This window comes from Chrysoperla carnea, chromosome 2, assembly GCF_905475395.1.
Source record: "Chrysoperla carnea chromosome 2, inChrCarn1.1, whole genome shotgun sequence".
Lineage (NCBI taxonomy): Eukaryota > Metazoa > Arthropoda > Insecta > Neuroptera > Chrysopidae > Chrysoperla > Chrysoperla carnea.
In genome coordinates, this window is record NC_058338.1 from 67,585,668 (window position 1) to 67,600,920 (window position 15,253).

Sequence of the window (15,253 nt, forward strand, 5' to 3'; positions counted from 1 at the left end):
CTGTAAGTCAATTAGTTTGTGAGATAGAGCGTCTTTTGTGAAGCAACTTTTGTTATTGTGAAAAAAATGGAAAAAATGGAATTTCGTGTTTTGATAAAATACTGTTTTCTGAAGGGAAAAAATACAGAGTCCGGAAACTCATTATCAAGCCAAGTTTTTGCTTCCACTGTATTTTTTCCCTTCAGAAAACAGTATTTTATCAAAACACGAAATTCCTTTTTTTCCATTTTTTTCACAATAACAAAAGTTGCTTCACAAAAGACGCTCTATCTCACAAACTAATTGACTTACAGACGTCAAATTTTGACACGAATCATTTGAAGGTTGGTACTATATAAAAATAATATGCATTTAATACTAGCGACGCCATCTATGTGTCAGACCGGGGACTTATCAGCCAACCTATTAGTGTTAATTTTGTGGCATTCAATCCTGCTGGAAAATAATCTGGCTTTCCCCCGTGAGAAAAAACTTTAAGAAATTCTAAACACAACCATTGTCATTAGGATTGCATTTTCAAAAAAGTTTCAAGGGTTAGTAATTTAAAAACCCCTTGAACATAATGACTTAAAAAAAAAGTTTTTTTGTAACTACATCCTTTCAGAGGGTTCAGAAAAATCGTCTAAAAAGTTCAAAATTGTGAAACAACAATTAATGGATTTTGTACGATCCTAATGTACCATATAATAGCAATTGTAATAAAAAAATGTTTGAAATACCAAAATGGTATAAATAGCAATTGGCCACCAAATCTATTTCGGATCAATCAGATTTACTTCTATTGAAAAAAAATCTAAATATATATTATTGAGATAGCTTAGACAAAAAGCAGTCGGAAAATGTTAGTTTTTCAATTCAAAGTTTTCACTTTTTTTTGTTTTTTAACTTCATGAAATAATAACCGCCATGTTATTAGGTCATACGGCTGTGTAATCTAAAAAGTTTAAATTGTTATACAAAATATCAGCGAATTAATTACACAGCCAACTGACGTCATGAACACTGAGGCAAATTACGCGCGAAATTTGAATATGTAAAATTTAAATGCATTTTTATGAAGCTTGTTGATTGAATAAAAATAAGGGTTTTTTAGTGGCTTATTAGCACACTATGAAATCTAATTGTCGAATTTTTTTAAAATGGGTGTAATATCCTCTTGCGCCAAATGGGGCTTACTGAAGGCCATATAATAAATAATGATATTTATATGAAAATTCTGCTTTAAAAAAAAATAATTACAGTGCAACCTCGATATAACGAATCTGAAGGGAACCAGTAAATATTCGTTATATCAAGTAATTCGTTAAACTGAGGTTTGTAATATTGAGGTTAAGTTGGTCTAAAATTCGTTATAAAGAGGAAAAAAGTGTCGGAACCTCTCGCGACATGAATTACTACTATGGAGCATACTAACTGTCATATATTGGTGGGACTTTATACGTTATATAAAGGTTTTGAATTGACGAATTTCGTTATTTAGAGGTATTTAAATTTTTTATCTTGTCTAAAATTCGTTATAAAGAGGCTGTTCGCAAAAAATATTCGAAATGTAGAGGTATATTTTAAGGATAATTGACTCTTATGGACAATTCAAGGGGATTGCGAAAAATTTGTTAAATCGAGGAATTCGTTATATTGAGGTTCGTTATATTAAGGTTGCACTGTATTAGCACATTTTCACAAAGCAATGCACTAAAATGATTAGACTAGAGGTAAACATGCACTACAACTTCTAAATTCAAATCAAATATATCATACTTCGTCAGAATAACAACGGCTAAGAACTTTTTTTCGTTCTAGGTTCAATTTTTCATTTAGTTCTTGCATTGTAGACTGTGTTAACATTACTTGTGCGCCACAAACTTTTTTTTGAGTAACAGGAGTTATTGTTTTCTGTGAAACTTTATCATTATCATCATTATCGTTTATTGGATTTATTTCCATGTAACCATTATCGTCCTTAGCAATGGAATCTTCACTATCTGCCTTCTTTTTATTATGTTTGAACAATTTATTCATAAAACTTTCTTTCCTTATTGCTTTCTGAAAATTGAAAAAATAAATTCGTACATATTTTTTTAAATTAACAGACAACAACCTTTTAACGATAAACTATTAAGAAAGGGGGATAACTTAGTGCAGGGGTGGCAAACCTTTATGTATTAACGTACCATTGTTTCTAAAGAAATGCTTAATGAGCCCAAAATCAATTAAACATGCCGATTTAATAACGTTAGTGCTTTCGTCAAGATAAAGCTATATAAAAGGAGCGGAGTTAATGTCAATTTTTTGCTGATCTGCTACTATTCCGGCCAGGTTTAAGATTATTTCTTTTATTGTGTCTCTAGAAGAGTATCTTTGATGCCCTGAAGGCTTTGAAGGCGCGCCTGCAAACCTAGCTTCCTTCAAAAACCTTCTCTCTTGATAAGGATTACTATGTCGAGCAATGATATTTGCAGCGGAGTAATTTGCCGCGCTCGTATGACAATTTTCGCCAACATATTTAATTGTAGACGTCGATTGTTTATTTCTGTATTTCATTGTACCTACTTGCAATTAATTCCTTTTGCTATGGTTCGCTTTTTTGACTAACGGACTTGTGATTTGTTTCAAAATGCCAATTGCAGTCAATAATGTAACTATAATAACAAACGAGCGTGCGTTCGTAAAAATATTATGTCCGGTGCCATCAATGGCACACGTGTCATTGGTTCGACATCTCTGTAATAGTCTAATTGCGTAGATATATGCTTTATCTTTTCCAAGCCAATCGAATTCGACCAGAGATAATTTTGGTTGTTAAAAGAAAATAGTTATGTTTTAAAATTTCGATTAAATAATAATAAAAATAAATTGATAATGAGTGCTCACCTGCTTAGTTTTAGGCGTTAATGATTTGTTTATTTTGTTTGTGGGATCTTTTTTAGTAAATTTAAATTTCAATTGAAACATTTTTTTCTTTTTTTCACTTGGCCAGTTATCATCAATTTGTTTGTTACATCGTGGCGGTGGTAATCCAGGTGTTAACGTTTTCTCATCAATATCAGCATAAACATCTTCCTCCATATTATTAAGATAATCATATGTTGTTGAATAACATTCTTCATTATTTTCATCAGTTTTTTTCTCAATATTTGTTTCAATATCTAATTCTGATGATTTGTTTGAATCTGCTTTCATATCGTTATCATTATCGCATTCGGCATAAATTTCTTCCGCGTTATAGGTATCGTTTGAATTAGTTTTTGAATTTGAATCTTGCGAGCTTTTAGCGTTATCGAATTCGTAGAGAGAGTTTTCAATCATTACACTCTCGACTTTTCGTTCATTTCTATTTTCATCATATAATTCATTAATTTCTATTTTTACATTTTCACTTGGCCAATTTTCTTCGTCTGTATTATTATTTGTTGATAATGTACTACTACTAACTGCTGTTACACATTCATATGTATCGTTTTCAATAATACAATTTTCATTCTTATCGGTTTTATTTTTTAAAATTTCTTGACCTTTATTTAATGAAATTGATTCTAAACTACGATATTTTGTTATTTGTGGTTCATTTTCATCCAAATCTAAAAATATATTATTTATTTATTTCTCAAGATATAATTTCGAATTTCTTTGATACTTGGTGACGTCATCAAATAAAAAGAAAGAATTCTGTTCAATCGAACGTGAATTTTATGCAATTTTTTTAATTAATAAACTAAATATAAAATTTTAATAAATCTGGATGTTTTTTAAACTTTATATATTTGGCTACCTTATCGAGAAAAAAAATGATTTTTTGTACTTGATGGCGTCACCAAAATAAAAATAAGAAAGATTTTTCTCTATCACATGCAAATCTTATTAAATTTTTCAAAAAAATTTGGTTCAAGGTCATATTTTTCAAATTTTTATGTGAAAAAAAATCCATCATAATTAGGATCTGTCTTTGGAATTAGATATTAGAGGAAAGTGGTCTATAATGATCTCTCAGGGTAAAATGATCCCTTGTTGCTATAAGTGAAACATTAAAGCCATCTACTATATTTATCGATATATAGCTTTCACGTGATCAAATTAATCGTTCAACAAAGACTCATGGCGATGTATAAGCTATTTTGTATTTCGTAGCAAAAATATTAATTATACTGCTTATGATCTATAACACAAATTACAACGTAAAATTTCATTTTTTTTGTATTAGTTTTCGCAGGCTACTTGTTTTACTCTTGGCATCTGTTGAATTTTAATAATATTATAACAAATTTTGATAGGCGTATAATAAATTTTAAGGCCAGTTGTTATGACGATATTAAAATATGTCGTTACGAGAAAAATAATCCCCCTTTACCTACGTTAAAATGATCCCCCATTGATTTAGATGATTTTTGTTTTCATACGAATCGTTGATGCAATTTAAAAGAACAATTAAGTAGTCATTTTACCTACTTATTCTTAAAAGATCAGTAAAACGATCCCTTTTGAGAAATATTGAATAGTTCTAAAAATTTGAATAAATTAAAAGAAATTGCCATGCCAATATTGCAACATTTGAATAAAGAAACCAAAAATATTTCGAGGTTATAAATATCTCGAATTGTTTGGTAAATTACATTTTTTCTTAGGGGGATCATTATAGATCACCTTCCCCTACTTAAAATCGGGAACGGAATTTAGGGCGAGAAGTATAAAAGTGCAAAAAGTATAGATTTCTTCAGAGTTTTAAAAGAATTACCAATTTCCATAAAAACAGTTTTAAATTTGAATTAATTAAAATCCGTTTTAAATCACTAAATAAAATTAATTGCGTGCCAATCTTAAGTATCTAATTGATTGAATGAGTATTTTGATTCTCGATACAAAAGTAGTTTTTCCTAAATTGGTTTAATTATTATATTTTTTAATAAATTTAGGTTTAGGTTACATACCTTTTTCATTAATAGAACTTGATGATTCAGATGTATCATCTCGAATTGTTGACATAAATTCAGTTTCTTTCGATTTCTTTAAAATTGCATCCAAACTCCGTGTATGACGTCCAGTTAACGATTTTAAATGACCCAAGAATGTTTTTGTACGATGCAATTCAATATTTTTAATATTTTGTGGCAGTGTATATTGTCTTCGAAATTGTAAACCACTTTGTGATGATTTTTGTGGTGATAATGTTAAACTATCCAAAGAATATCGAAAATGATGAACACGACTTGATGCTAATTTCGGTTGACCACCTAACGCATCCAATAAAGCTTGTAACCATTGTTCTTGAATTTGTTTTTCTTTAGTTCTCTTCAAAATATTTATTATTCAAGATCAGATGATAAATATTTTTGATTAGAATGAATTTTAGGTGTATAGGTACTTACAAGTAATACTCGTTTGTTTGTATGCGTTACAATTTCAAACATGTAAATACCGGTAATACTGTGTGTTTGTGAATTCAATGGTCGTACACTGATGGCTACACCCATATTAATTGATCCACGGCATGGGCATAAATTAGTTACTTCAAAATGTGATTTATAATAGAGTAATAATCGTCCTTCTAATACGAACCAATATTTTTTCCATTTGGAGACCACACGCTTGAAAATGATTGCAAATTTTTAACATAATTCAAAATATTTCATGTACCTGTATTAAAATTTAAATCAAAATACGGGGGTGTCATTTATCCCCAGTCCCATACGTGTGGCAATCTACTAATAGAAAATGAAATAAACCGCTCGCATTTTGATAAAAGGTCACGGAATGTGTTTCTTAGGTGTCAAATATCATTAGTAAGGCCTGAGTTAGTGGCGCAAATGTTTCTATTTGTCAATAAACAATAAATTTTTAATTCAATGAAACTTTCAATGTTAAAGTGCATTTAAAGAATTATTATTTAGGCAACTTGTATGACGTAAATGTTAACTGTCAAATAGTCGAAAACTTTTCGACATGTATAACGTATATGTAATTCCAGTTGTCTATTTATTAATTTTGTGAGTAAACTTTAACATTAATCGTTCCATTGAATTAAATGTTTATCGTTTATTAACAAATCGAAGCGTTTGCGCCACTAATTCATGTGGTACTAATGATATTTGACACCTAAGAAACAAACAACACATTCTATGAGGTTTTAGCAAAATGCGAGCAGTTTCTTTCATTTTCATTTATTAGCCGATTTTTGTAACATCTTTTACTGTACAATAATTTCTTTTCTCCTAAAAGATTTGTCTGATTCCCAAATTAATCATTGTCTGATTCCCAGGACCTAAATTCAAAATCATTTAGAAGACATTAATGTACTCCCATCAAAGGGAAATTTACTGAAGTCTTGGAGGCAAGCAATGCAACCAATGCCAAGTTTTAGCTGAAAAATAAAAATTTTCCGCAGTTTTAAAGAATTTATTCAAAACTATGCATTTTAGTATAAAAAAACACAGCAGTCCAAATTACAGAGCGTAAGATTTTCAATCGATATGTACATATAGTTTTTTCTGGTTTTTATTTTTCACTACTAGAAGGCGGAAAACAAACATAAGTATGTATGCCTCGTATATATTTATTTATATATCTATCGATTTCGAAAATCGTTTTACGTCTGTGAATTAAGTTATCTAAAAACATCTTTTTTGTGAAATAATTTTTATAATTTTTATGGCACTATTTTAATTCAAGCGGTTTCAAAATCCAAAACTTTGCATTGTGTCCAACTTTCTCAAAGCTACCAGTTAAAATACCGCCAAAATTAATACATTTCTAATCTTCAATTTTAACAAAAACTTGGTTCTTATAAGTTAAAGTACCGCCAAAGTAGTCAATTTCTAGCCTTTAATTTTAACAAAAACTAGGTTCTTAAGTAAACTTGACTTAAATACCAGAAGTTTTTAAGTCAGAATTACAACAAAAAATGACTAAAATGACTATGATATTTTGTAGACTTATCGAAAGGCTGCAAAATAGTCGCTCAACAAAATATTTCCAATACATTCGGTGCATTCTTTTAATGTTTTTTTTTTTTTTTTTTTTTTTTTTTTTAATTAAATAAAATTGATAATAATTAAATTAATCATATCTCATAAACACAAACAATCTTAGAATAAATCTCAATGAAAGTAAAAGTAATTTAAATCCATTTTTGCATTTTCAATTGTTCTATTGTTACAGAATGAACATATGTTAAACTGTTTTTAAAAGTATTTGTTGTTTGAACGATATATGATATCATTTTTCATTACTTACCTTTCTTCTTTTCTTTTCAAGATATCCAGCTATTTTAATAGCACCACTTTTGTTGTTATTCTCAACGGTTGCCATATCGTAATAATTATTTTTGTTATTTTATTGTTCAAGTAATGCTACTCTTTGTATTTTATTGTTGTATTGGTTCGTTTAAAAAGAACTGCAAAATAATAAGAAATAAAATAAATATTAATTATAATAATTAATTTTTGCATGTAACATAATTATTATTACATTGGTTAATTATTATAATAAGTTTTTTTTTTTGAAAATAGAAGTTATTATCTAATCAAATGAAATATGCATTCTGGTGATCTGCAGACTCATATTGTTTAAAATCGACTCAATTTAATTGGTTTCTGTATACTCACGTTATTTAGTTCATGGTAGAACCAGACACCAAATGAGGTTGTGATTACATACAGGTACGAACAACTAACTGCCTTAGATAATGAAACGATAACTATTTCGGGGAAGGTGACGAGAAAAAAGAAACGAGAGAATACTATAGAATCGATTTCCCACATGGGTAAATTGGAAAAAAGTTTTTCTAAATGGTGTAAGAGAGACGGGAGAAATAGACACTGACAAAATAATTGGTCATGAGCTTCCCGGCTGAGTCTCAACACTGCTAACTAAGCCTTTCAATCTAACCTAACTTCACATAGACGAAACGAATTCCGTTATAGGCAGAGCCTATTATTTTTATTTTGTAAAATAATTTTTAATATGGCGAATCGCAAAGTGGACTCAGTAAAATAAGAATACTTCCATCCGTTATCGAGTATAGGTTACGAAAACTTTTTATAGTCATTGATAAGTATAATACTCAATACATACTTAAGGATGTACGAGTGCCAGGAAAATTTTGGATAAAAGGCTTGGTTTTTTTTATATGAAATTGGACTAAGTCTAAATCAATTCTGAAAATATTAGGGGGGGGGGGGGGGTGTGAATTATTTTGTTTTAACTTGACAATATAAGACGAAAAGTAAGAATACAATTTTTCGATATCTGAGTAATTTTCAAAATATTGAAAATTGAAAATTTTGTTATGGTTTGGAGCTCTACTTTGTGGAACATATTTTAATTAAATTAAAAACACAATACTTTGCTTATTATTCCACCGGTTTATTTAAATCGATGGAATAATAAGCAAAGTATTGTGTTTTTAATTTACTTGAAAATCTTGTTTAGGTACTTCACTTTTAATATTTAGAAAACCAAGGTAGATATCGAAAAATTTTATTATTTCATCATCAAAGTTGAAAAAGTCTAAACTTGCCTTGGCGCTCGTACTACCTTAATGTAATTTTGACTAAAAAAGTATAAAAATCGAGATCATTGGACGATTAATTTCTTAGCTGTATTTCAGCGATATCTGCAAATTATTTATTGAAACGTGAAAATGAATCCATTTTTTATATTTATTGGGCGACTAAAAATACACATAAAATTTTTGTTTGAATTCCTTTAAGACTCTCAAACAGTACAGGGATGTATTCGTGTCTATCGAGATGAATCGAAAGGCGCTCTTTTGTTTTTTGTATTAGTTCAACCCTAATTTTAAGCTGCATTTAATTTCAAAATGAGCATATTTAGAGAGGCGAAGGGGAAACCCATTTTTTTTTTTCAGGCAGAGTGTGTTTTAATATAACTTCTAAACGTTTCAATATAACTCCTAAACATTTGCGATGAATCATAATAAATATTAATAATTATATTTGCAACATTTTATTTTTAATATTAATTAAAATTTGATATACGTTAACGTTTTAATAGATACGTAATACCTTATTTTTGTGAACAAGAAAATATTTATCATAACTTTATAATATTTGATTCATTTTAATATAATAATAATTATTATTATTATTTATTTTAAAAACATCCATCATCAATTACATTCGCAGTGAGCTGAATAGACATTTTTTAAAGTATTATTTTGATAAATAATAATAATAATAAATTCTTCTACTTTATTTAGAGATAGATATACTTTGTTCAATAATATGATTCAGATATTACATTGAAATATTACTCCGGATAAAACATTTATCTACTTTGATAAGAACATTATTTTGTGTTTTGTGAAGATATTACTTAGTATTGCATATCTTCATAAGAATGTCCAAAATAATAAACTTATCTATTCTGTTATTAGCACAACAAACCTCTAGAAGCCGTGCCATCCATTCGTTTTCTAGAAAATATCGAAATGTTGAAATGTTCACTTTAGTTCCGCCTACGGAAAATAGTGAATAGTGTGGAAGACTTGTTTATTATTTTCAGTATCATAAATGCACACTATCAGAAATTTAAACGGCTGTCTTAAAAAATAATTGATTTGTATCGAAACATTTGCCAAACTTTCAATAAGCAAATAATCGGAATTCGACGAATGTTCGTATATTCGCTATTTAGCGAACTTTAGTTTTTTTATGGTCACCAAAAAAAGTATGCGCTCAAGCTGGAAGATATTCAGTATATTGGCGAATTTTGAAACCTCCCACTAATAGAATGTATCAAAATTGGGTTGAACTAAAATTCAAGACTGGGCTCACAAAACTCGGGTAACTTCTTATTTTCTTGTTCAGATTGTGAAAGAACGTACATCGGACAAACTTGGCGACAAATTACCACCCATTTTTCTTTTAGGTAATACTTTGAGTAAAACTTTCGGAAATTATGGATTCTGTGCAGACATCCGAGTCCAGCGAATCGGAAAATTATATATTACGGGTACGATATGTACATTATTTGTGATATTTTCGAAATCATATTAATGTTATAAAGGCGGCAATAAATTCTCTATACTTTTTTTAATTAACTCTCCCCAAAGTGATTCGATTTTCTTAAAACATAGCTAAGAACACTTTCGATTCAATTATCTTAAAAGAAATCAAAATCGGTACTTCCGTTTAGGAGATACGATCGCCGCAGACATCGTTTTTTCGTTGGAGGGGTTAAAAAGGCCAGACACATTGTTATAAAAAAAATTGCGATAAAAATGAATCTGGGGTTTTTAAACATTTATAATTGATGTCACTTATCGATCGCAAACTCGAATGAGGGATGTACTTGTTGACTGTGAAGTATAGTTATTTATAGAAATTTCCACGGGTATTCATGTCTGCATTCATCCATATGTTAGACATATTTAATGTTTTAATTTTTAAAATTACTTTCTCCCATTCAAAAAGTCACAACATAAAAAACTTCTGCATTTTGTATTTCAAGATCAACAACATTGATTTAGTGACATTAAAATAATTTTTTTTTTAAGTTTTATGGTTCCGTAGATATTTAAATATGTAGTACCGTAATTTAATTTGAAGAATATTGATATTAATGCAACGGCTTCCTTATTAAATAGGATGTAGAGACACTATTATATGTACAAGAACACATATTTATATTTAGATATAACTCGTTTTGTACTGTTTTTAAATAAAATCCTTTGCAATTCCAAAATTTTTTAAGGATTCCGTATTGAAGAATAATAGGTAGTTGACACGTTTGTAAGTTTAATAGACATAGGAGAAGGTGCCTTTTAATGATCCCCTTAAGAAAAATGTAATTTATAGTCAAACTATTCGAGAAATGTATAACGTCGAAATATTTTTGGTTTCTTTATTCAAGCGTTGCAATATTGGCATGGCAATTTCATTTGCTTTGTTCAAAGTTTTAGAGCTATTGCATATTTCTCAAAAGGGATCGTTTTACTGACCTTGAAAGAATATGTGGATAAAATGATTCCATTACATTTTTTACTAATCAGTTCACATAAAATATTATTATTCTTTTACATCATTGATTAGATTAACCTTTTATTCAAGACCAGCCACATGACGGGGAACCATTTTATCTATTATAATTATACACACAAAATAGGAATCATTTTAACGTATATAAAGGGGATCATTTTACCTGGAATAACATATATGAAAATCATCATAAAAACTGATTTTAATATTTATTATACGCCAATCAAAATGTGTTATAATATTATTAAAAGTCAACAGAAGCCAAGAGTAAAACTAGCTTGCGAAAACAAACACGAAAAATAAATAAATAAATTTTACGTTGAACACAAAATGATTAATTTGATCTCGTGGAAGCCATCTATCGATAAATATACTACATGGCTTTCATGGTTCACTTAATACAACGAGGGGTCCCTGAGGGATCATTATACGACCTTCCCCTATATAATTTTGTTTAATATAATATTTATATACGTTTGAGTTTAGAAATAATTTTTGGATTAATATTCATTTAAATCAAACCGCTTGAAATTGACAAAAATTTAACGCTTTTAACCACAGTCGGGTGTACCTTTCTTATCGAGTAGTATAGGCGTTTTATGGTGCCACCCAAATTGTAGAGCAGATTGCGTAGAATATCCGTGGACTGAAGAATTACTCGACCGACAATAAAAAGGTCTCACCCGCTTGAAGATTTTATCTACAGTGGCTTCATGGGGGAAAAATCCAGCTATCGGATTAAGGTTTTAACGGATTAGGGACACAGGGTTAGGACGGCCTTGGCCACCGTGAAACAGTTACCACATTATCAACGTGTAATATATCTCTATCTCCCCAAATATTCACAGTTATAGTTATAAATTGTAGTCGAAATAATCAAATAGCTGATCGAGGAATTGACACGGTTTTAAAATCCGCTTCAAATATCTAGTTCTCATCAACTATAATATATTTTGATAATTCCGAGATTTATGTAAATGACCCAAGTTTAGAAAGAGCCCTTTGTCTGATGGTTTTAGCACATGCAAATGACGAATTTTAACGTCTGACTATTTTGTCAAAAATAAAGTGTGTTTTACACTTTAAGATTTACCGAAAAATACTTAATATTTTATAATTACACAAAATTTAGCTGGAACTTTTTAACTTTTTAAGAGCAAAACGTTGGTATGCAGTATTATGTGATAAATTTAGCTTATAGACCAAATTTAGATTCCTAGCAATAGACTATGCATTTAAGCTATAAAAAATTATTATTTTAATCCAATCCTTAAGTAATAAGGATTGATTAATTAATTTGGTTTATATTAATATTTGACTTTTGCTGTAAAATTTACATGCAAAAAATTGAAAATTAATCATAACAGCCACCTTTTACGCGAAAATTATCCACTGGAATCGATCGGAATTTATAGTTTAAGATTTACAAACAATTTTCTTACATATATTTCAGAATTTGTTAGTGTTAACGCAGGAAAGTAGACAATTTTTATAATAATATGTAAATAATAAATAATGTCCTTTAAATACTATTTTGTATTTGAACTCTCACATACAATATCCGTCCGGTATGTCATTATAATAACAATGCATAACAATACCGATTTAATTTTAATATTGTATGATACCTAACATAATAAAATATGTATTAACACATCATGTGTGTAATATATTATGCATTTTGTGATAGAAATTACAATAGACGTACCTATTAAATGTACAGGATGGTCCAAGTTATTACAGTAAAGGATTTAATCAAATGCTACATAAGGTTAAAATAATGACAATTTGTAAATACACTTATAGCGTAAATACACTTATTAAGTAAAGACATGACCACCTGATCGTTATAGTGAGGGCTGTAACGAGGTGGTCATGTCATTTTAAAACCAAGCGAAACCGATGGATATCAAGCTTGTATCTTTATAAGAATGTTCAAAATAATAAACTTATTTACTCTGTTATTAGCACAACGTAATACATCCAAAAGCTTTGTCATGACATCCATTCGCTTAATTTTAGCAAATATCGAAATGTTGATTATTTTTCCACAGTATAGCTGGGAAAGCGTCTTTTTCAGATACAGTATGTCGAAATTATATTACACTCGTTGCCTTATGCGAGTGCAAATTTTGAAGTTAATGGGACAATTAGAAGTACTTGGCTTAAAATTGACTTTTAAGATTTTATTACATTGTTCGTTAGTTACAAGTGAAGTTAATATAAGCTTAGTATATATTTACAATGGTACCTTTTCTATAGAAAAGGTACCATTGTAAATATTGTCAAGCTTAGAAAGATTGCAAATTTGTTATAAAATGTCTCAAGAATGGATCATCGCTGGTTTCCGTAATTTATCATCATAAGCCAAGCCTTGAAGTATGAAAGATCATTAGCTCATACTATTAAAGTTTCAATTTTACTAAACAAGCGTTTCACAAAAATATCTTTCTTCTTTCAAAATTTTAGCACACTGTATCTGTAAAGGATGCATTCCCGGCAATATGTATAAAGAAAAATTGTCATTATTTTAACGTTATTAAGTCCTGTTATTATAACTTGAACCACCCTGTATAGTAATGTAACTTTTAGCTTTTATAATTTTTTTAAATTCTGTAATATTTTACATTTTTTATTAGAAATTTTATTATATTTAAAACACAAATATTTTTATTAAATTTAATTTTTACACGATTAAGTATTGTATTTGCATATTATGTAGAATTATTATTTAATTAGACTAATCGTAAACAAAAAAAAAAACATATGTAATATTCATTTAACTATGCCTCACAAATTTACCAATTGTTTTTCAATACTTTATTTATACATACTTAAAAGTATACTTATTTTAATTATGCAATAGAACAAAGGTAAGAAAGGAATAATATACTTAGTAGTGTAATCTAACCAGCTGCACATGAGGTCATCTTTTTTCCCTGGAAATCAGAAATAAATATTGAGAGGCATTCCTAAAGACTTTTAATATGACTTCGATAAATAGAATTTAAATATTATTATTCTTTTCAATTTAAGGTTGTAGGTTTAATATGAAGTCTAAATTAATTCTAAAAATTTTAAGGGAGGTGATTCGACCATAAATAAATGATTTCAAAAGTAGGCATATTTAACATTGATCTAATGAGAAAACGGTAGTTGGATGATATTTTTTCATATATTTCTCCGAAACTAGTCGGTGGAAATTTAAAAAAAATATTTTAATTAAAGTTAAAACCTGAATAAATTATTGAAAACAAAAAAACCGTTGTGCTCGACTAATTAATAATGTATGAGCACGGTAGTGGGGACACAAATTTAAAAAAGTATATATTTTCATGAGTCTAAACTTGACTTGGCGCTCGTACTACCTTTCTTTATGTAAATTAGAACTTATTCGGAACACGGAGTGTAACATTTATTGTGGAAAATTCTTTAACATTTCTTGATCAACCTTTCCTGAATTTTAATGCATTATTCGTCCTTTCATTTTAGTCAATTTAATAAAATAGTAAAAATATCAAATATATTTTCACTTATCTGTGTAACTAGTTCGCTAAATTGTGATCAAAATAAGATTTCTAAGGCCTATATGCATGTAATTTATCTAAATATATGGTTTACAACAAAAAATTGCATTTTTTTTATTCTCTATAAATGCAGGTATGGAAAATTATAATTTCCAACGAGAGCAAAGTTCAAGCACATAATAAATATAAATTTTTTTTTTCGCTCGGATGAATGCGAATAGTTATCTTAGTTTTCTAAGAAATTTGAAAACGCACACGGGGTGGAAAAATTATTTTGCATGAAATTCAATATGCGCATTTGAAACTTTATACATTTCACTGTCGAATACGTTTTTACGAATTCTCGCATGAACTTTTTTTGCCAAGTTATGTGATGTCAAAGCAAGTTGGATTAATAGACACTACCAAATTTAAACTTTTTTTGAACACCCGAATCAAAAAAAGGGAGTGTTATAAGTTTTGTCGTTATGTGTGTCTGTCTGTGGTATCGTAGTGCTTAAACGGATGAACCGATTTGTATATTTCTTATTTCGTTTGAAAGGTAATTTATTGGGGAGTGTTCTTAGCTATGTTTCAAGTGCAGGTTTAGGGTTCCGTAACTGAAAAATATCTCGGGATTTTTTTTAATTTTGTAAATTTTACTTGTAAACTGTCTAATAAAAACTTATACTACTTAAAATCTTTTTATGCACAACAATATGGCTAAAGAAATGATTTATTATTGTTATATTATTT

General features: G+C 28.8%; 1 protein-coding gene across 2 annotated transcripts in view; it reads right to left on the reverse strand.

The window, feature by feature from the left end:
* Positions 1 to 15,253, reverse strand: part of LOC123291689 (putative uncharacterized protein DDB_G0282133) — a 35,124-nt gene that overhangs the window by 2,472 nt on the left and 17,399 nt on the right. For both annotated transcript variants that reach the window (XM_044872064.1, XM_044872063.1), the window contains exons 2-6: positions 7,225 to 7,384; positions 5,361 to 5,579; positions 4,923 to 5,283; positions 2,872 to 3,578; positions 1,759 to 2,043 (exon numbers count right to left, since the gene is read on the reverse strand). In XM_044872064.1, coding sequence (XP_044727999.1) covers positions 1,759 to 2,043; positions 2,872 to 3,578; positions 4,923 to 5,283; positions 5,361 to 5,579; positions 7,225 to 7,299 — 1,647 coding nt within the window. In that variant the 5' untranslated portion in view covers positions 7,300 to 7,384. The remainder of the gene's footprint in view (positions 1 to 1,758; positions 2,044 to 2,871; positions 3,579 to 4,922; positions 5,284 to 5,360; positions 5,580 to 7,224; positions 7,385 to 15,253) is intronic.